This window comes from Pundamilia nyererei, unplaced genomic scaffold, assembly GCF_000239375.1.
Source record: "Pundamilia nyererei isolate P.nyererei 1_Seehausen unplaced genomic scaffold, PunNye1.0 scaffold00011, whole genome shotgun sequence".
In the NCBI taxonomy this organism is placed as follows: domain Eukaryota; kingdom Metazoa; phylum Chordata; class Actinopteri; order Cichliformes; family Cichlidae; genus Pundamilia; species Pundamilia nyererei.
In genome coordinates this window covers 3,939,460-3,962,910 of record NW_005187412.1, presented here as the reverse complement: position 1 = coordinate 3,962,910, position 23,451 = coordinate 3,939,460, and the positions used below count along the sequence as shown (strand labels likewise).

General features: G+C 41.5%; 1 protein-coding gene across 1 annotated transcript in view; it reads right to left on the bottom strand.

Moving 5' to 3' along the window:
• Positions 1–10,772, bottom strand: part of cdh15 (cadherin 15, type 1, M-cadherin (myotubule)) — a 20,453-nt gene extending 9,681 nt beyond the window's left edge. The window contains exons 1-4 of the mRNA XM_013908483.1: positions 10,566–10,772; positions 1,929–2,096; positions 567–722; positions 274–278 (exon numbers count right to left, since the gene is read on the bottom strand). Of these exons, the coding sequence (XP_013763937.1) occupies positions 274–278; positions 567–722; positions 1,929–2,096; positions 10,566–10,616 (380 nt within the window). The 5' untranslated portion in view covers positions 10,617–10,772. The remainder of the gene's footprint in view (positions 1–273; positions 279–566; positions 723–1,928; positions 2,097–10,565) is intronic.
• Positions 10,773–23,451: the final 12,679 nt, after the last annotated feature.

Below are 23,451 nucleotides of genomic sequence, written 5' to 3'. Positions count from 1 at the left end.
ACACACACACACACACACACACACACACACACACACACACACACACAATACAAATACAACAGAAAATGTGTTAGAATCAAATATCACTGTGCTTGCCACAAACATCCAACTATGGAAGCATGATCGGCAGAGCTAAGTTGAAAATTGAACTTGAATTGAACTTATTTTCTCAGAAGTTTTCAATTTTGACTTATACATGGTTGGTTTTTTTTCCAGTGGCAGAAACAATCTTCCAATTCCAGCAATCCCCTCAAGGTGTCTTTAGACTTTTACATTATCTGAACACAACATGTGTTGGCAGAAAGAAAAGAGCAGGATGTTTGGGTCAGGGTTACATCACAAGTCATATGATCTCAAACATTCAGAAGTCCTTCCCGAGATGCTCATAAAGATCCCTGGAAAGCTGACCTCTGGCTTTGCTTTGTTTTGCTTTTTCCTGTCTGCTTTAAGGCAGAAACATGCTCTGGAACACACGGGAGCTCTTAAACAGCACGTTGTAGCTTGTGTAAGTGAGCACTTCTGGCGACCTGTGCTTTAAAACTTAACTCCCATAAACGCAGTCTTACCGTGAAGTTGCTGTACTTCTCTCTGTCCAGTGGCTGCTTGCTCCTGATCACCCCTGTCTTGTCATCAATCTCAAACAGGTTCTTGGGCTCCTGGTCAACCCCCTGTCCCTCTAACTTGTAGATGACCTCACCGGTGAAGATTTTGTCAGATTTGATCTGGACAGAAAGATTAGAGAAAGCTGATGATCATCAAAAACTTCAAATGAGTCACTTTGTGGACAATTAGGGCTGTGAGACTAATCAATACAACAAGTTTGTATTTTTTTTATGTAATAATTTTTCTATAAAATGGCTATTTCTCAGTGTAAGGTATGATTTCTACATTTAGGTCATGGGAAGTCTGCAACAACGGCTCTATGTTGTGTGTAATATGTTTGAATGAAATTTACAGTCAGTGTTGTTCAATATTAAAGAAATCAACTTAATAGGATTCAGTCCTCACTAATTAACACAATTAGCGTGGACTTAGTCTTTAGAAGGAAGTCACCAAACTCTTTATTTACTGCACCTGCAAAAGTTAGCACCTTGTTGGGAAATCTGTACAAAGCCTATGAGTGTGCAGTGCCCCTCAGTTTCTCAGATGTCATTATGCCTGGTTTCAAAACAATAAGCAAATGTCTTCATGAATGAAGCTTATATATAAATTCAGTCAAGAAGCTCTGTATTCCCTCATCTGCATTGCATTGCTGGATGTGGTGGGGGCTCCTAGTCTCTTTTTTACTTCCCCCCTGCTTTTCCCACGGTGTCGTCATCACCCTGGCCCAATCATTTTCTTGTCTGCCTTTTGCAAGCCAGTCAGCCTCAGTCCCATGTGCTTTAAACCTCACTCTCATCCGTGCAACCCCCATCCTCCCCCAATCCGCCGCTTCCGTGCCAGATAGAGATTCTCGTTCAAATCTCCACCTTCTTCGCCTCTGCTAACACCAGTGTCTGGACTCTGGAGGGTTCTGGTCTACTTCCTAACATGGCACTGCTTTGCTATGTTCACTTCTGATCATCAAAAAGTTTATTACTCAGACTTTATATTTCAATAAATCACAAATCATGTTCAGTTCTTCAAATGCTCTCTCCTTATTGAACTGGACTTTACCACCCAATGTGTGATGCCACCATGGTTACTACCTGGATGTTTTATATTCAGTGTATAATTAGTAAAAATAGATTTTTTTTATATGGAATATGGATTTATATTTATTAATGACCATGCCAAATAGGCCTGTAACAAAAACCTGAAAAGCGGTCCGGTGCTTGATTTTGCATGAAAACCACAGACCTGGCAACCCATGAGAGAAGATGAAGAAGAAAAAGAAGAAGACGAATGCAGTGATGAATCGATGTGAAAAGTTTTAATTTGGCATTTACCTGGACAAGGTCTTCAGGAATCTGCTTGCTATTCTCGGACACTCTGATTGGAGGAATGATCCAGTCCCTCTTTACTCTGATCAGCCCTTTGCCTCGACTTCTCCATGGGTGAAGGACCTGAGGATGCAACTCTTTCTCACTATGGTGAGGTTCTGCAGAGCTCCACACCTGGAGGAGGAAAAAAAAATTACAGCATGAAACTCACTGGAAAATGAAGTTAGACATTAACCACACACACACACAGACACACACTGCTTCCTACTACTGAGCTGTAATGGAGTTATAATGTGCAGCAGTCAGATCACATGTAAGTCACCTTCATGGAATACACACATTATATCATTACATTTGCAGCTGTTTAAATCAATGTTGAGAGTCTTCCTCAGAGCTCTAACGCTCCCTGTGGCCTGGTGGAATGGCAGCGTAGAGCCGAGGCCATCTGTGATGTGGAGTTTGTGGGATTGTCTGGGGGCTGAAGGGGAGCAGGGCCGCAGATTCAGGTTACACCCACTAACATGTCATCGTCCTTTGATCTGGGTGCAAATTCATCTCAGGACGAGGAAACAAAAACAGTCCTGCTCATTTCACAGGCTCTCCTTCAGCACATTGCTCGTCCTGATTGTGTACGCCCCAAAACACCCACACACACATTACATGCGAGCAGCCCACTCACACAACAGCTGTCGACTATGGATTTAGATCCTGTGCTTTCCCACCCGCATTCCTGCTCACACTCACAAATTCCCCTTTATGCTCAGCTCTGCACCTGACTGGGAGTTTGGGGTCACCTTACGGATCTGTTCGGCTGTAGGAATTCCACAGACACGCTCATATACATGATTCCCCCCCCGCCACTCATATATGCACACACATAGAGACTGACATACATGCATGTGCAGAGACCAAACACCCACCCCCACATAAGATTATATACACATTTCTGTAAGTTGCTTCCTGCTTCTCTTTGGGATTTGACTGTTCTCAGGATTACTCCTCATATGTTTAAGAGCTCAGAGGCTCGACCCACAAGACCAGAAATAAATGGAGATCTATCAGCTATGCAAAAGGCTTTCTCATATATCTCTCTGTGCATTTACACACATGCAGTACATGTCTAACTATTAATTGTTAACCTATTTCATGAAAGTTTTATAGGGTGCGTAAATATGCTGAGTAATGGATAAAGAAAATTGTGAATATTTTTTTAAACGGGCTGTGAGCCCATCCTGTCTCTAGGGTGAGTGATCTGCTATACTGATCCTCTGGTATGCTGCTGGGACAGTGAATGGAGGAATGGCAGCCACTGCTGGCATCTGCAGGTTGAGTCAGAGGGCAGGCTAATCTTAGACCGTTCTATATTCCCAACGCCTGGATACCTATTTAACTTTTCGTAGCCATCAACATCTACACACTGGCAAAGATGTTTACATTCAGATTCCAGCAGTGCGTGTCACCCACACCAAATCGCTTTGATAGTTATCTCCTTTCATACTAAAGACTTCCGATATATGAACTCACAAACTTCTACAGGCATAGCACACATACTGCATTGTTGGTTAATCTTAAAATCAACAACAGCTGCATCACAGTTGCTCCCCTCCTCTCCAAATACAGAACTTTCTAATTTTGTCTGAATTGGTCACATTTAAGAATGCACACACAGCCAGTTGCAGTGAAGTCAGTAACAATGCAAGTTCATGCAACTGAAAAACTTTGCAGAGCTCATCTCGTCTGCTTTATTTAAAAGACTGAAAACAGGTTTGTTGGACAAAGAAACGATTTTTGTAGCTTTTCCTCTGTCAGGAACCTGCTTACTTTTCTCTAACACTCCACTGTGGTGGTGGTGGTCTGCGTGCAAACCCAGTATATTTTAAATAAAGCAAGAAATATGTGATTGAAGTGGAGACTTCCAGCTTTGATTCAAGGGGTTTAAATTTATTCATCAACCATCCACTTTCTTCCGCTTAAATGCAAAAACTGAAGAGAATGCACTCTCAGGAAGAGCATGCAAACGGCACAAAGAAAAGCCTTGACCAGATGAATGAACTTAGTAACTGTGTAGGAGAGGGTTATCAAAGATAAGGCCTAAGGGCCAAAATTGTCCTGCCAAAGACTCCAATCTGGCCTGCTGGATAGTAGTGGAAAATGTGAAGGAGGACTTTTAACTGTACTTTTAACAAGTTTTACAACTTTTCCAGCTGGTAAAAATCTTCTCCATGGCCTTTTACACTAAACCAAAGTAATTAAGGTAAACTTTTTAGTTACTTAAATACCTATAGTATTAGAAGTACAGTTAGTATGTTAGTTAAGCTTCTTGACTGACAGAAAGGGGCGTGTCAGTGGGCCGACCCACTGAAGATCTAAGTTGGCTGTAGGTGGCCCATGATGTAAATGAGTAGGACTTACAGCCATTTTAATACCGTATCTTCCATTTCTCTATCAGAGGCTTGAAAATTTTAAATATGAGGCCCATAGATGAGATGTGTAAGTAACGCATGTCATAGGCTAAAAAAAAACAACAACCCAACAACAACAAAAAAACCCCAAAAACAAATCTATAGAAAAAGCGACTGATTCATTCTTTTAAAAAAATGAATGCACTCAGAAGCTCAGCAACACAAAAACGCCGGACAAATCAGAGAAGACAGTTAAAGTGGATGATGATGGGGTTATTTCCATGGTGAAGAAAACACCATCACAACATCAGCAACAAGAGGTTTTCAAACATGAACCCCTGATAACAAATCGACATTTAACTTTTTCTTTCTTTGTTTCTCTTTTTAAACACTCTGAATCACTGACTTGTCCCATTGCTTCAACTTAAGATGAGGCTGTGTTTTGGAAGACAGTGTCTCCATCAGCACTGTTAAAATGCTTTTACCAGACCGAAATGCGGCAGCACCAAAGTGTCGTGTTACCAATTAGACCGGCGAGTGCCTCTCCTGACAGGCTGAGCGACGACACCACACACAGATTAACTGTTTTTAGAGGCTTTTCCCAGATACTTTTACAGTTTGGCCTTTCACCTCGGACCCTCACAGGACCACGGACGCCTCGTTTGGGGACGACGTGCCTTCACAGCAAGAACCATTAAGCACTCTAAGGAGTCTTTAACAGGTTCGAGAAAGTTTGACTCTAACTCACTGATGCCGGCTTCGGAGAAAAAAGCATACCATCACACTGTGAAGAGTACTGAAATACTGTGAAGCAAGAGCTGGATATGTGTTATGTTGCATGTGGTAAGTTCCACTGGGGGAAAATCTATTAGGTTTTCTGTTGCACATAATGTTTTCTAAGTGATGTAATTTGCAGTAAAAACGAACTTTCTTAAATTACTTTAATACTTACTTAGTATTAAAAGAAAAGACACGCAGACACATATCTGTTCCATCCAAACACAATGTCAGGCATGCATACCAGCAATTCATCATGAGGCGATTACTGTAAAACTACTGCCACTATTGTCAACCCTGCAAATGCACTCAATCTGAGACATTACTTCACAGAGCCCTCTGAGCTGTCCACCTTCCAAGTACTGTTACTGTTACAAATGCATTATTTGTTGGACATGAACCACTGTCTGCAAGGCATGCCTGTTACAAAAAAGGCAATGGAAATGTATGCTACAGGTTGCAAAACAATGTTTTTTTCACACAATATGGGAGCCATCTGAAATATTCTGTAAAGTAGAGACACAAGTTACAAGGTGTAAAATAGTGAAGGATAACAGGGAGAGATTAAAAGCAAAAGTAAGGCTTTGTAGTATTTAAAATGACATTATATTGATGAAGTCTTGTCCCTGACAATTCACCATGTCTGTAGTGAAGTCAGCACCTCTGTTTATCCTTGCACCAAATCTCTATCAGCCTGAGTATCTTCTTTCTGCATGCATTTGTGTAACAGTCGCACAAATAGCTCAAGAAAACACTGAGTGTTTGAGAAGCCATGCCTGCAGCATACCAGGGAGTCCCCCCGGTCGCAGGCTAGAGGTCACACAGGTGTCCCTCAGGTCACTTCTGTTACCGGACCTCAAGCACAGACTCTCGACCGCTCAGCCACCAGCAGTACTGATCCCACAGCTCCACTCTTTGCTAAGTCATGATTGCCTGACATGGGCATATACACCCTATTTATGGTGGCACAACAAGTGTGCCTCCCCCTTAGAACAGATGTCTGAGCTTTAGGAATGCAATGCAAGGCTGTAAAATTCAGCTAAAAGTAGATTTGTTAGGGGCAAAAATAAGCATGGAGTTACTAAATAATAAAATTAAACAACGTGATCTGTGAAGTGTTGGGTTATATTAAAGTGGCCAGTACAATTATTGTACTGGCCACTTTACAATCATCCACACAGAACTTCACACTCAGACTGCAGGCTTACTTGTGGTTCCTAAGATAAAAGTAGAATAGGAGGCAGCGCTTTCAGCCGTGGACCCAGCTCCCAGGTTGGATTCAGGAGATTCAGGAAACAGACACCCTCTCTACTTTTAAGATTAGACTTAAAACTTTCCACTCTGATAAAGCTTATAGTTAAGGCTCGATCAGATGACCAAGAATCCTCCCTGAGTTATGCTGCATCAGGTCCAGGCTGCTAGGAACCACTCTGCATTTAATCATTAGTTATTAATAATCTCAGGCTCGACCACAGCATGTCTTTGTCCCGTGATCCTCCTCTCATCCCCAAAAAATCACAGCAGATGGCTGCCCCTCCCTGAGCCTGGTTCTGCAGGAGGTTATTCCTGTTAAAAGGGAGTTTTTCCTTCCCACTGTTGCCAATCCTTGCTCATAGGGGGTTGTGTGATCACAGTCTTTACCTTTAATATAAAGCACCTTGAGGCCTTTAGCAAAGAAAATGCATTGTACAAATTCTATTAACTGGAATATATAAAACAACAAAAACAGTCTATTCATCCTCAAGACCTCTTAGACTCATTGGAGGTGGAAGCATCACTGTAAGCTTATACTGTTGGGAAATATGTGATTAAAACCTACTTAGTGGAAATTTAAAGTTTCCAGGAATAAAAAAAACATTATGCAAGATAAAAGTCTTGGGCTTGAATTATTCACAATATAACAGCCACTAAATTCAGGAACATCAAAACAAGGAAACTCAAAGTAATAATTCTCATGAAAAAGAAGTTATGACAGTATTTAACAAACTACTCAGCAGTTTTCAAGAAATGCTGCATGCGTCCAAGTCATTTGGATGTCCTTTTAACATCTCTGTATGTGTTAATTTACGATTTCACCAGGGATACAAATGGCCCATGGTAGAAACCCATCATAGCACTGCTGCTGAGTTATTCTTGAGGGTGCGTGAGTATATGTATGACCTCTAAATTACCAACTGTCACCACACGGCTTTCCACGTCTCAGTCTGTAAGAAAGAGGCAACACAAAGAAAAGGAAATTGACTTTACTGCTTAGCTGAATCTTTTTTTTATGAAATTGAAGTTGTATTTTGTACCCTTTGCTCTTTCTGAAACTCTAGCTAGCACAAACAGCCTGCAGGTATCCACAACCAGCAGGACCTGTGATTCAGACCCTCTGACTGATTGTTTCCGATGAGTGAGACCTCAGCGCCAGCTGGCCAGCCGCTCCACACTCTTGATTTGTACCCGATTTCATGGTCCAGATGCGACGCACTCCTCTTTCCGCAAGGGGGGATTACAGAGCGGGACAAATGGCATCACATATGCATCTGGGAACAGCTGTGGCTGTTGCCCTCTCTTCGCCACAGCGTACCCAAAGCAGGCACCAACACTCGAGTTCAAACAGCTTACTGAAAAATTAAAACACAACTGAAAGCTATCAGGTGACACTAGTGAAAGCCTTTGGAGTGGCCTGACAACCGCTGATGGTTCAATTAATTTTACTCTGATTATTTATGTAGCAGAGACCTTGACAAATTTCTTTCACTTGTGAAGTGTACACAGAAGAGAAACAATGCCCAAAATGTTTGTGCATTTGCCCAGCGTGTCCATCTGTAACGTCTTAGGACCGCTGGCTGGGATTACTTTGAACACATTTCTTTTTCGTTCAGATTGAAGATTTGGGGTAAGTTGTTTATATGCTATGTGTGTTAATTCGGTCTGTTGTATACACGTGGTGACTCGCTAAAATAGAACCGTTTGGCATGAGCAAAAATAATGAATACAAGATGCATTTGTCCTCCTTCCTTCCTTTTATTTTACACCTTTGACTCATTCGTCCTAGAAGATGGATGTCTGTTCAGCTCAATCGCTGCTGTAAGATTTGTATTAAAAGATTTTGTATTAAAAACAAGCTGTCTCCGGAAAACTGCCTAAACTTTGAAGCAGGTATTTGTGGAAAGGGCAGAAGTGTGTGTCCAATTACACATTTGCATTTTTACAGCCCTTTTTATAGGTTTTATGCACAGACAGGCAGACATACTCAGGGAGAACGCAGCTAAAGAGTAATCAGTTTGATTTGTTTACGTACTTCTCTTCTGATTGGTTTATGGAACGGTTTACTCCACACATGGGCTTTGCATCAGTTTCATCTTGTTTGCTTTGGTTGAAGGGTTCATGCGGTACATTTCTATTGTGTTTGGGCATTTAAACCAATCTCAATCAAAAATCAGTCATTACAGCAGTGCAGAAGAATAATATACTTTGAGTTTCTAGACTCCAAGCTCATCGCTCCCCAAAAGTATGATACAAATAAAAATTAGGGATTGATGAGGAAACAACTCCCTAGAGTTTTGAAGTGGATGCTGGGCTGGTGTAGAGGTCTACACAGGAAGCGGCAGCCAGAACAGAAATCTGTATCTGCAATCTTCTTAAACGTTTTACTGAACTGGATTGGTGACATGAGGAGATTGTGACACGTATGAAGGCTTTGGTCCAGCGTTGGAAGCTGCATGGCAAACCACAACATATATCAAATCCGAAACAAGGCAACAGGTATTTGGGAAGTTCTCATATGTGAACAACAATTGCTTACGTTGTAATTGGACCAATACTTTTATAGCACCTTTCTACTTAACTCAAAGGAAATTCTACCAAAAGTCGAATTCACTCACTCACACAGTACAGTCCAAAGTCATGAGGTTAGGGCTACTGGTCATTCTAAATTGGCCATTGGTGCGAATGTGTCTCTGTGTTAGCCCTGCGTCATACTGGCAACCAGTCCAGGGTGTACCCTGCCTCTCGGCTATGGTAGATAGGACAGGCTCCAGCCCCCCGTGACCATGGTAAGGATAAGCTGAAGACCATGAAAGAATGATTTTAGCATTGGACACCGACCACTGTACCTACCATAAATCTGCTGCTCCATGTGTGCTAATAGACAGTTTTCAGAAGAGCCATAAATGATTGCTTTTTTTTTTTTAGGTTATATTGTATTATATGGATGTATTACTCTCACTCTGGGACTTGTAACACCTCCAGTGTTTGAAGGAGCAATGTGATCCCCTATCACCCTCTACACACAGAGCCTAAGCAGCTGTCTGATATCAGACCTGAGGACTGGGATCCTGAACTGTAAAGGTCACTTCAGTGTTTACTGAGCTTTCAAATCATTTACAGGATTATTTATGTGCATATGAAGAGTTATAAATAAAATGGTTACTGATGTCCTGTGACAAAATAGCTTCCTCTGTAGCCGGTGTCAGTGATTTATCACACGCGTGACCAGAAGAGACAATGTATATTATCTCATTATTATTAGTTACCGAATACCCAAATGATCCGAGCAGCAGATCAGAGAAACCGGGGGAAAACATGCGAACCGTTCATTTTGATAGCTTTATAGGATCAGCCACATTTATAGTGAATTATAAAACATCATGGCAAGACTTCCCTCACGAAACCTGGGCTGCATTACTACTCCAAACAGAGAAGAGGACTGATGGTGGTTGGAAGGGCTGTGGGCAATAAGTCAGTTTACATTGTCCTCCATTATAGATTTCATAATGGTGTCTGCTGACAGGGGCTACTAATGATGCCATGAGCCCTCTGTACACATCTGGAGTCTCCTGTTCCTCAAAACACTCCATCATCCTCCTCAGACTTGGATGTAATGTTTATATCAGGCCCGATCTCTGATTGCAGAGCCGGTGAATGGTGCGTTTATTGATGAAAATGAGTTACTGCTTGGCCAAGGACACGTTTCAGGTAAAAACATAAACTGTATATTTAAAGAGCAGAGCAGCTAAAGGTCGTCCTCTAAACAAGAGCACGAGCAGGAAGCAGAGAGGTTCTTGGAAGCTGGCCCAGTGTAGATCCGTACAGATTCACATGGTCACAGCCAGTCTGATACATGCGTTCAGTTACTTCTCGCTGATATTTTTATAGCATGCAGAAAGTGGAGCACATGTACTCCCTCCAATAGCTCAGGCACCTGTGCACTGAGTTTAATATTCACCTCTCAGCATCTGCTACAAAACTGCTATAAGTCAGTGCGACCAGTTTGGATGTTTTTAAAACTGGCTGCCTTTTTAATCAACTACACACACACACACACACACACACACGCACACGCACGCACGCACGCACACGCACGCACGCACGCACACACACACACACACACACGTAGCCTAAAGCTCCAATAAATCATGAAAGTTTGCTCATCTCAGTCAACAGGTGGTATGAGGAGACAAAGATTTTTTCTTACCCGACAAACCAACGTAGCGAGCGCGCACACCATCAACATCCGGACCGCCATCCTCAATTCCTACACTCAGAAACTCAGCACAGACAGATCTCTGATGACTGAAAAATCTGAGGGTCCACACAAAGAACCGGGCTGCTGAGCGGCTCCCCTGAACAAAACAGGCCTGACTCTCCAACCCTGAAACCCGTCCCTCTCTTCCCTTCTCTCCAACCGCTCTCAGACTGTCTCTCTCTCCCCCTTTTCCTCTCACAGCATCTGTCTCTCACAGCTCCACCCTGTCCATAGCTGGGGTATGTCTCACAGTCATGGAGTTAGAATTTCAGAAGCAGGCCTCCCATGTATCCCAGCACATGTGCTGTCACTCACAAGTCCAGTGAGAGAGAGAGGGGGAGAGGGAGAGAGAGCCAGGGCAGCTGTTAGCGGTGCAGACAGACACTGTGTCTTCACCAGTGAATGAGTTTTAAACACTTCAGAGACACAAAGCAAAAGAAGTGAATGAAAGAAAGACCAGACGGGATGTAAAACAATTAAAAATGCATTATTAGTTCTGTTGCATTAAACTGCAGAACTAATCACTATGTTGATTCTTTTTAAGCTGGTTTCTCCTCTAAAAGTCTTTTTAGTGATTACAGCTTGGAAAAGAGTGAGTCTATAGGAGAGAGAAAGTTGAACCATTTCCAGTTAATCAATCTAATGTAACACCTGCAAATCCAAGCAAGGGTGTCAAACATAAGGCTCGGGGGCCAGAATCAGCATGCCAAAGACTCCAATCTGGCCCACTGGAAGGTTTTGGAAAACGTGAAGGAGGGCTGAGATTTTTAACTATAGCTTTTCCTACTGATGAAGACCTCCTCCACTGCAACACCAGTGTAATTAAGCAATAGATAAACAATTAAATGGCAAATGTTTTTCCATGAACTACCATAGAAATGTCTCCACAGTAAAAACAAACAAACAAACAAATTAATAAATCTATTACAAAAACAATTTTATAATTAAAATAACCGAGGCACACTGTTAAAAGTGCACTCCTTTTTCTTATGCTCAGATATTTCAGGGATTAAATGAGACCTTAAGCTTCTTTACACTGACAGGATAGAGGAGTTTCATTACTCTTGCACACTTCAGGTCAAAATGGGCCGGATGTGGCCCACAGTGTAAAATAAAACCGCTATAAAGGGCAAGTGAAAAGATGACTTTAGTGGAGGATTTCTTCAGAATGTAAAAAGTGTTGTCATATGTGTGCAGTGATATAGCATCTGGAAAAACTGTGATGGACACTGCGGAGCTATGACAGCACCAGCGCTGCGTGCGGGCAGACCGCACCTTAATGAGCTCATGAGGAGGCATTACATGGATGATGATGCCGTAAAGATTTCAGGCTCTCAACTGCTCAACAGCTCCGACTCAAATATTGTTTCAACACCAATATTGCTCCACTTACAAATACGTCAAAAAACAAATTCTGCATGTCCTCCTTCACTTCCTGTCTTCCTCTTTTCCTTCTGCCTGGCAGCTGTCCGATATATCCACCATCCCTCCTCTGTACATGTCAAAACCATCTCAGCCTTGCCTCTAACTTCATCCCCTAATTGCTCTACCTGAGTTGTCCCTCTGATATACCCATTAATCTTGTCCACCCACTAACGCTTAAAAATATCACATAACTCTTAAAAGCTTGGCTCATTTTTCAAAAAAGTATCTCACAGGGCAGATTGAGCAATTTATATATTGCTTTCCAGAGCCAGGTTTTGGCAATAATAAACACACACGCACAAATGTTGCATTCATAAACATTTATAACTATTTATGTTAGAAGATGAGCTGTTTAAGACTGAAGACAATTCGCTGCTTTGCGGTTCAGTACAAAGATCGCGTCTGATATGTGCAGCGTTTTTGTGGAACTTCTTCAGCTGAAGAGGTTTCGATTGTGGATAAAATGAAATACTTTCGCAGTTTGTCGGGCTTCAAACTCTAAACTGGTGCTACAGCATCACATGTCTCATGCCAGCAAGCAAGGATCACTCCATTGTAACAGTCAGACAGTATTACTGCATTAACTCATACACCTGTTACATCAGGACATCTCTAAAGACAAACTGCTGAAGAAATCCCAGAGAGCTGAATAAAGCCCATTATTTAGATGGTGTGTAACACATGTCTCAGCACCCACGATACGCATTTTACTGTTAATCTGTAGTACTGAAATATAAAATTGCGCTTTTAAATAACTGCAGATTCAAGCTGTTTAGAATTGTAACTACCTTCAGGCAGAGCAGGTGAGCTACTTTCAACCTTTAACTGGTTGTATTGACTTTAGCCTTAAAGCGAGCAGCAAGATAGCAATGTCGTATTAACCTGATATAAATCACTACATGAAAACAAAGAGGTGTTATTCTAAATATTCTACACACATATATTCTTTCAGACTGTTTTCTTTACATTCACAGCAAATAGTTACACCAAAGAAAATGTCTTAAGTACAAAAAAGCCTGGATGATCTCTAATTTCCATATCAATCTAATAGAGCTCTTCACTCTCAGACTGCGGGCTTACATGTGAATCCTAGAGTATTTAAAAGTAGAATGGGAGGCAGAGCCTTCAGCTTCAGCTCCCAGTTTGGACTCAGGAGACAGACACCCTCTCTACTTGTGAGATCAGGCTTTAAACATTCCTTTCTTCTACAGCTTGTAGTTAAGTGCTTGCTCCAAGGGGCTTGTTTGATTGTTGGGGTTTTCGTTCATATTATTGTAGTGTCTTTATCTTACAATATAAAGCACCTTGAGGTGACTGTTGTTATGATTCAGTGCTTTATAAATAAAACTGAACTGAATTGATGATTTGGATAAAAATATGCATAATCACACACCCATGGTGGTAAATTATATCAGCAGGTTACTATCATTTTTCCTGTGTAAAAGTAAATACACAAAAACCAGCAGTTCATCTAAATGCTCTCCATGCTTGATGGTAAACCCTTGATGACTTCACTGACTGCTGCATAAACAGAGGTAAATATTTTAGCAGCGTCTCCACTGACAGCACCACACGTCTCTTTCATTCTTCTCTAAGCCTCTCTTTCTATCAAAGCAGAAGACAAAAAAACTGCGAGGCTCTCTGGGTGATATCGTTTCTGTCATTTTAAGTGCGACTGAAAGGCTGCAAAGTGTGTTCCAGCCGACTGTGTTGGCCTTAAGAAGGGGCTATTGTCGTTCAGGGTGGAGGCGTGGAGGGAGAATTGAGAGTGAGAAAGTTTATGGGATGGCTCAATGGGGATAATGGAGTATTTGCAACCCTCTCAGCAAGTTTGTTCACAGGTCAAAGGTCGACACGGATCTTTGGAAAGCAAACAGCTTCGGACCACAACGACTGCTCCTTCGACACAAAGACTGCTTTACTCAAAATCGAAATTGAAGACAAACTCGGACATCGAGCGTGGGTAAAATGAAAAAACGGGTTATGAATGCAGAGCCACACTTGCGACAGAGATACTGTTGATACCACAGCCATGAAACTCTCATGCTAGAAAGTAGAGCAGTGAAATAACCGAGTGAATTGGCAGGCTGTGTGTGCTGAGTGGGTGTCTGCATGCTTTCATGTGTCACTGTGTTCATGAATATGTGTGTGTGAGAGAGGGGTCTTGTATAAAGGGGCGATTTTACAGCACCTGTCTCTGTCATTTCATCCAGAGGCAGTTGGCAGGAGCCACCCTGATGTTTCACTTCCTTCACTGCCCCTGCCCCCCACACACGCTTACAGCAAGCGTTCATAAGAGAAATTTCAGGTATAGAAGACAAACGCTCATCTCTCAGGTAGCTTAGATCGATGTTTTGTGTACAAGAGTGATTCTTATGAATGAGAGCAGAAGTGGTGCTAAAGTTTAAGAGTTGAACCAATTGTAGCAATTTTCAGATTCAGATACAGTTTGCTGCTGCTGCCCACTGTTGGCACAAATAACTGTTCACATTGAAATGCAAAGATCAGTAACTTATTAGTATTTTTTATTTTTTTAAAGTTGTACCATTTTTACACATCATAATCTGTTATAAAATAATACTTTACCTTGAATGGAAAGGCTTTGGAGAAATTACAAGGTACTTAATTTCTGAGTTTAGGCGATCAGTTAACAAATTAAAAGCAGACACTCTATGAAATCATTTATTCGGGACTCAAAGGAATGGACAAGTTGTTCATGGTGATGGCGTCTTTGCCTTTGTGAAGTGTGTGACATTGTCAGTTTTGAATTACTAAAAAAAAAAATCAAAATAAATATATATCAGACCAAGCAGAAGACATTATTAGCTTCAAAGGCTTGTTCGCACAGGATCCCACTGAGGCGATAATAGCAAAGAAGACCTGTGGTGCTCTTAAAGCTGGAGTCAGGTCACGATACAATATTCTTGTGAGCACGCAGGTGGCTAGAAGCCCCACTGATCAGGAAATAAGAACCCAACCTGGTACTGCTTGGCTCACCTGGCAGACAGTAACACCATTAATAATGAATATTGGAAGGAGGCATATGAAGCCTGTTCTTGGTTTTCACACTACATCGTGGATGTCAGTGACATGTATTGTAGCGAAACATTTGCACAGTTTGATGGTTTCTGGTCTTCTGTAGTTGCCAGTTGTTGTTTCAGTTGTGTGTTTTCATTTTGAGCTTTTTAAGGTGAAAATCTTTAACTTTAAATTTCATTTTTGTGGCTTTGGAAGACTGGCTGCTTTTTTCTTTGTTTTAAGTCTCGTCTGAATTATTTAGGCATAAAAAAGCAACTAAGTTAAGGGATGAAACAGTGATGTGTACACAGATAACAGACAATGTTATCTGTGTAGAACCAGTTTTATCTTTAGACATTCTTTTACTTGCAGCCTGTTGCAAACTCAACATTTGTTCCCACTTTTTCAGTCAAATCTAAGAAAAATGCCAAAGGTGGCACAGTTTGACAAACACAAAATAATATTTTTTTCTACCAAAAAGATGATTTTCAAAGAGGAATGTTGGCAAATATTTGAGGAAACTGGACAAATAGAGGATAAAAAAAACAAACAAGCATAAACACACTGGCTGGAACACGCAAAAGTACCGTCAGATTACCGTCCACTAACACTATCTGGAAAACAGGCTTCATTTTTCACCATGACTATGATCACAAACCATCAAGAAACCTGGAAAACTATTCCTGAAGACTACTCAAAGGAAATGACAAGAAAGCTTGCCTGAGAGAGTTTCTGCCCTATCTATTCCCATGTATATTTGTATGTGTGTCAACAAACTGCTGCATCTATTTTTCATTTTACAAGGAAAATATAAAGAAGGGTGCCTCAAAACTTTTGCACAGCACTGTAAACCCAGCACTGATAATCCACTGGTCAATTTTAGTTTCCTAATTTTGTTCAACCATGACAAAAATGTGAACACTCCCTCTACAGAGAAGCTAAGTACTTGTTACTATAATGTGGGGGCTTGTATTATAATCAGGATCATCTGGCTTCTTTGCCTTCTCGACGGGAAATCAATTCCAAAGCCAAGAAAGCCTCTAAGTAAGCAGCCAATTAAGCCAAAAGCCCTAACACTTTTAAAATTGCCTTACAAAGCACTAATATAATTTCTGCATGTATAATGTAGAAGACTGTGAGTCACTGATCAGCCAACAAAACATTTACAAAGATTGCAATTTTTTCAAAAAAGTTGGAGATTAGATTAAAAAAAACAAACTTATGGCACATTTTACCCATTAGAATAATTTTAAAGCAAAAAAACAAACAAACAACAACCCCAGAAGCATATTATATTTCTGCACTTACAAAAATACATACTCTTCCTACTGACAAATGACAAGTTAAATGGCAAACAAAGATCAAATGTATCAGTAAGGTTTTGGACCACCATGAGCCACAGCTTCAGTGTGCCTTTACCCTGATCTTCAGGTCCTTACAACAACACTGCAGAGAAGTTATTTGTTACTGTGTCTTTTTTAAAATCTTTATACAGCACGTTGGCCAACATTTTGTTGTATTAAATGTGCTATATAAATAAAGTAAAGTAAAGTAAAGATGTTTCACAATTTACACTCCCATAGGAGCTCTGCTGCCCTAATATTGACCTGCTTGTGCTCTATGGATGGAGACATTGTCATCTTGGCAGTGACCGCCCCTATGAGGATGCAAATGGTTCATCCTCAGATAAAAATGATCTTTTTGAATACCTTTAAACTGATTCACAGTGACCCTTCCCTTTGAGGGGACAAGTGGACCCAAACCATGCAAGTAAAATGAGTCCCTACAGCATAAGAGAGCAACCAGAGTGTAGTGTGAAAGCCACGCAGGTGGAAAAAAAGCCAAAAAAAAGTGGAAAATCATATATTCATATAAAAACGCCAATCTGTAAATAAGTGCCTGTTGAGCTCTCTAAATTTCTCCACCTTTGTCATCCATCTACATATCGTGCTTGACCAGCCAAATATGTCTTATTTCGCTTTATGGGCTTATTTTCTCCTTTGTGCATAAGTGTTTTGACTCTGCACGCCTGTAGAGGGCAGTGTTGCATCACATAATCAGTGAACTGGAGAGACGAGGTAGGAAACTTGAGATAGTTAAGATCTGTCTGAAAAACAGAACAAATAACGACCCTGGGGATGGAGAGCAAACTATAAAGCTGAAAAAAACAGCAGCCTCACATTGTGCAGCTTGAATGCAAAGTGCAGTCTACTAATCAAAATAACACAATCATGGGCACAAAAGCCTTGTAAGATGCGCATCTGTACACTAAAATAATAACGGCATTAAAGTGGGCTCGTCACCTTGCTTGCTGCTCTGAAAATACATCTGCATCCAAACTCTTTATAAATCTGTAAATTCTCCATCAGTGCAGACAATATGTGTGACTCAAAAGCTTCAAACGGCACAATATATAACATCTGCAAAGGCAGCAGTGAAAGAGGGGAGCGCATGAGAGCGTTAGGTGTTTGGGTTACTGCAGCTCTGCCTTCGCACCAGTCAACCTCCACCAGGGCAGGTTGCCAATTAGAGGCAACATATATGACACACTTGACTCCCCCGCTTGAACCATGGCTGGAGATAATAGGCCTCTTCCTGCAGCTCAATCGATGACATACTGTCCCAGGGTGGATGTCTGCCTCACTGTACACATATTACAGCCAACATATATGTGCTCGCTGTCTTCCTCACCTCTTCTCCTCTTACGTGCTAGAGAGTAAAATGTCAGCTTTGTGTTTCCTACACAGAAAAATACAAGCAGCACACAGACAAAGGCTATCCTGTCCTATGCTTTTTTTTTTTTTTTTACCAATGACTTCCAACTAGAAAAACGGACCCTTATTATCCATTACTTGTCTAGTTTACTCCACACGACAGATCCTGGCTTAAAAACATCACGGCAGTGGATATCTGTTGTGCAGATTTGTGCGAGTTTGATCTCAGTAGCTGTGTCTCAACATTATAGTTTCTGACTTGAATCTTGGTTTGTTTTTTAGACTTTTTTTTTCACTACAGAGCTGGCCAAACAAAAGCATAAACACTGCATCGCTCTGTAGCGATATTATTATTACCATTATTATTATTTGGGGGGGTAGTCCTCTGTAATTTTGCATGTATGCACTAACAGGACTAATGGGGATGGGGGTGTCTGAGATTCAATGCTGCTTTCAGTGCTGCCAGGGGGAGGAAGGATGGGGAGAAGCAGTTGAGGAGTGGAGGGGGAGAGGAAAAAGGCTTCTGCATGGTGTTTTGGATGGAGGGGTAGAAGCAAGGAGAGGGGGTGGATGTGTATGGATGCGAGGGTGGGAAGTGGCTGGCAGTTGTGTGTGTGTGTGTGTGTGTGTGTGTGCGAGAGCCTAGTCTGCCTCCATCAACTGTCAAGAGTTCTGGATGTCAGGCCTACTCGAGGCTTCTGGTCCTCCCTCTCTCTCTCTCTGTCCCTCCCTCTCTTCCCTGGCAATGTCATTTTGTCAGCCCACATATGCTTGTCTGCAGTAGAGTGGGGGTTGTTGGGTTGGGTGGAGGAGACATAGGCACATGGGCAGCCTCCGTCTTTTTCCTGTCGCCGTTGACACTTGACTTCTTGCTTGTGTGCCGCTGCTGACGGTGTTCCCTTTAACCCCTTCAGCTCCCTCCCGTCCTCGCTCCCCTCTCTGGGCTGCTGAATTCAGATTTACTCTCAGGGGGCTTTTACTTAAGCACGACTTCCTGTCCCTGCTGGTCTCTTTTTATTTAATGTTACAATGCACTTTGTGGCCTCTGTAATTTGGGCAGCAGGGTAATGGTTTGAGGACGGAGACTTCAGAGAATTTATATCCAACAGTGATACTGTTCTGCAGAAGTGTTGTTAACTCAGTTTTTTTAGACTGCTCACTGTTCAGTGCTTTTAACTTCCCAAGCAAAATTCACCTGGCTTCAGTATTTTATTTTATTTTTTTCAAATCAGGATGGAGACAAAAAAATCTGGACAAAGGCATTTCTATGGCGTCCGCAAGGAGCGTTTTTGAGTAAACGCTCCTTGACTTTTCAAAGCAAATAATCCGAAAGGCACCGCTGAGAGTTAAAAGGGCTCGATGTTCTTTTAACTAAAGAAAAAAGACAAAAAAATCAGTGTAGTTGTTCTCCCACGTGTTGCACTCAAGTGTAGTTCCAAGGATCCATTAAAAAAACACATAAATGAAGATGAAATACCAGTGAGAACTAAAAATGCTGATGAAGTTAAGCTAACTGACATTTAATAGTCACTCTGTGGCTAAGCTGTCTGTAATGTTAGTGCTAGGGTTAATACATTTTACAATAAAATAATGTCAGTAAGTGAACTCCAGCACCCGCAATGCCTGATGGCAGTACTTACTGTAGGAGTCATCATAATGCAGGTAGGAGAAGGTGAGTATGTCTGCGGTGACCCCATCCAAAACATGAGACCAGTAATGGTAAGCAACACATGTGTTAAACAGTCATAATGTTGAGCTTAATTCCATTAATGAATCTTGGCTGGTTTAGCATTTCTGAAGCATTAAAACAGTGATTGTCTGAAGACTCCAGTGTACACAGCAATGTTTTAAATGCTGATCCTAACGGTGTGCTGTCCCTGATTATTGCTAATAATGGCTGAAACTGTATCATAGTATCGCAGGGCCTTTACGTTATCAGCTAACAATTGGGAGCACTGTCCATCTTTCCGGATAGCAAGAGTTGGGATGGAGGAGTTTTTAATGCAATGAGGCTAAGCTACTTCCTTAAGAAGTTTATGTTAGCATTGCTCTGAGAGGTTGGTCCACTGAATGCCCATTATCAGGTGTTGTGAGTCCATGGTACAGGGTTTAGAGAAGATCATCTTTACTAAGCTTTAACTGATAGCTTACCACCATCACTTCTTCACAGTTCCACCGGGGGTCTCCTTCCTGACCGTGACGAATAGCTGTGACCACCCTCTGTAGCACTTACTGGACACGCAGCTGAACACTTTATCCAACATCTTTGCTATAGGTTCAGCTGCTTTTTATTGTAGCCCACATGTGTCTGTACTCTGCATTCTTATTATTGCTTTGATTTTTAACATAACTGCACAGTTTTGTATAATTTTGCAGCTTTGACGAATGAGTTTTGTGTCTGTGGAGCCTTTTAACATCCAAGCAAAGACAACAGATGAGAAACAGTTACAATTTCTGCACTGATCAATCTGAACTGTCCCTGAAAATATAATACTGTAATAAAGCAGCCTCTCTTCTCTTTTGAATTCTGTCAGCTTTAAAAAAAAAGAATTTTTTTTTTTATTTCTTTATTCCTTTTTCAGATCAGAAACCACTGGGAATGTGTACCGAGGAGCAAGCGAGGCATATGAAAACAGCAGTCAGGCGTTTAAATCTATATGGGTAACAGTGCTCTCGCCCCAGTGACCTGGCCTTGGCACCTGCCACAAGGGGCTTTGAGACTACCTGTCAATCAAATCCAGCCTCTCCCTCCTCCCCCTTTCTTAGGAGTCATGGCGCACATCTTAGCTAACTCATTACATCGCATCCCTCCATCTCTGACCCCCAGTTTACCACACAAAGATGATATCTTTATACGAGCCCACTGGAGCACACTGCCTCCTCGTCTCAGCATGCATGTTGCATGTTAACCATAAATGCCATGTACCATATGCCTGCAAGATATGATTATTATGCTGTAGAGCATTCAGCTGCAGTTTGTAGCCGTGGTTCCTGAGATGCAGCCCCATCTGAAGATGTCTAGTCTGTAGGATAATGACTTAGAACGCTTCAATCAGGTAGAGGTCAAGTCTGACATTAAAGACGTGCAGACGGCTTTTGAAAAGAGTGATTCGTATAAATTGTTTTAAAATTAGAGCGCTGTGGTTCCTTAAGTGCTTCTAGAAACCAGAAAAATGTCAGCCAGAGAGACATTTTCTAATTAATGTTAATATTTTGCCTTAGCAATAATATGTATGATTCATGAAATGTGATCAATGGCATGAAGCTTTCATGAGCAGCTCTTGCGTGCATCAACATTAAACTTTCACTCTCACACCTGCACACGAGCAAAGAAAATACAAATGTGCTGAACGAAACCCATCTCTGCCAGCACTGACACAAACACACGAGCTGACTGCATGTGCTCTCCCTCCCCCTCTCTCTCTCTCTCTCTCTCTCACACACACACACACACACACACACACACACACACACACACACACACACACACCTACCTCCTGGCTATGAGTACCCTTGCCCCAAGTGCTCCCTTGTTGCAGTCTCCATAGCAGGCAGGGAGACTGTCTGAGTGCTTTATGTTTGCTGTAACACAGAATCATCACCGACAGAGCCATTGATTTGTCAACAACATAGTGAGACACTGTAGATGGATAATGGCCCATCTTGTGCTGCACTTTTCTGGACAGCTAAGAAGCATCTGTTGTTGTACTTTTTTTTCTTCCTCCTCCCTGTTAAATCTCCCTCTGTCCGCCCACACTAACGCAAACACAAACACAGACACATCCGTGCAGTTTGAAAACAATAAAAGAAAAGCGATGTGTCTTGCTCAGCTACTAAATAGCTGTCTGGTTTGTGTCTCCTGAGGTGGCTGCACATCAGTGGCTGGCCCATCTATCAGGCCAATGCACGGCCCTCAAACCTCCAGGTATAAAGATGATAAATACCCCCACCTCTGGAAAAGGGCAGGGGGTGGGGGGGTGGGGGAGACGGACGGATGGATGTGGAAAGAGAGAGGCGGTTACAGATATCGAAATGGAGTGACTGAGGGAGGAGTTAGAGAGCTATTTGGTGCAGCTCATGACACTAACACTGACTCTGTTAAACAACAGGAAGCAACTGACCTGACAAAATGCTGCTGATTAAACATGTAAACTGGGAAGAATTTCAAATAAAATTTCAAAATAAATTAAGTGAAATTACACATCAGAATTGTGTAAAACATAGTGTAGTGTCTCAGCAATGTAAAGTGCTTTGAGTACAGCTACAACCAAAGCATATTTATTCAACTACAGACAAAAAGAACACATGCAGTTATACTGCCATATCACATCATTCACACTACCACTGGTATAATTTTTTATGGGATATAAAACGGTTACATCACCATAACATTGCTATAGCAATGTCATCCATTCAAGTTCCCTAGTGAACACAATGAGAGGAGCCCGGGCATGTCTGAGAGCGAGAGCCGTGTGTCAGCCTACAAATACTGGTATCGATCGGATATCAAGAAAATGCAGGGGCAGATACCAGTACTGGTACTTTTAACCTATAAAGGTAACTCATGTATTGGGAGCAATGTGTCATGACTGATTAACAATCATTAATTTGCAAGTTCTGACCACATTTAAATGATCATTGTGATTTCTATTTTCCACAATAACTAGTTAATACAACATAGTGCATGTTTGAAGTAGAATTTTTTCGTTACAAAATAATATAAATTTAACAGAATTCAGAGCTACAGGATAGACCCGCAGGATCGCACTAGTTTTGATTTAATAACAATACCAGCGTTGGTATTGATACTATGAATAATTCCATTGGTCCACCCAACAAAGACAACCAACATAGCACAGCACTCACATGCTTATTTTATCACTTGATCTAAATATAAACACAGTTAAGTAGAACCAGGCTGTGAAGGAGGAAATACTAATAGCTGGCAACCCAAACGTGAACAAATGACCCCCACCGAACATTGATGGAGGACTTGCTAGCTGAGCTCCAATGAAGGAAGAGCAAATGGATGGATGGTGGTAAAGGTGGGCCATAAGGAGATGGTTAGAAAGCTGTTCAAGATAAAACATCCCAGATGGAAAATGTTTGTGACAAGTTTGTGCAAGCTGCTGAAGACTTACATATCTACGTTAGTATTACCTTAGAGTTTTAATCATTTATGTTATACTTTTACTTAAATTTTAGGGAACACTGCCCATTCCTATTCATTTTGTGCTTTGTCACTGAATATAATGCTGTGTCATTACTATTACTGCACTGTAATGGTGGCACCTTGTTACTAGAGATGGACCAATCCGATATTACGTATCGGTATCGGTCCGATACTGACGTAAATTACTGGATCAGATATCGGAGGGAAATAAAAAATGTAATCCGATCCATTAAATATCAAAAAAGCACCTCACAAAACTTGCGACATGGCAACTCGGCTCATAACGGTAGCACGTCAGCAGTATGCATCATGTGATAAAGCGGCTGTGCGTATTTGTAGCCTCGCTAGCAATCCGGCATTTCATCTCCGAGGAAGTTATCCCAGAGAGAAGTAAAGCAAGTGTGTAAGTCCATCTCTGAATGTTTGTAAAGCATTCCCACGTTAAGCTTTGAAGAAAGCTTAACGTGAAACTGATGAAAATGAAACTGATCAATGATCAGCTGAT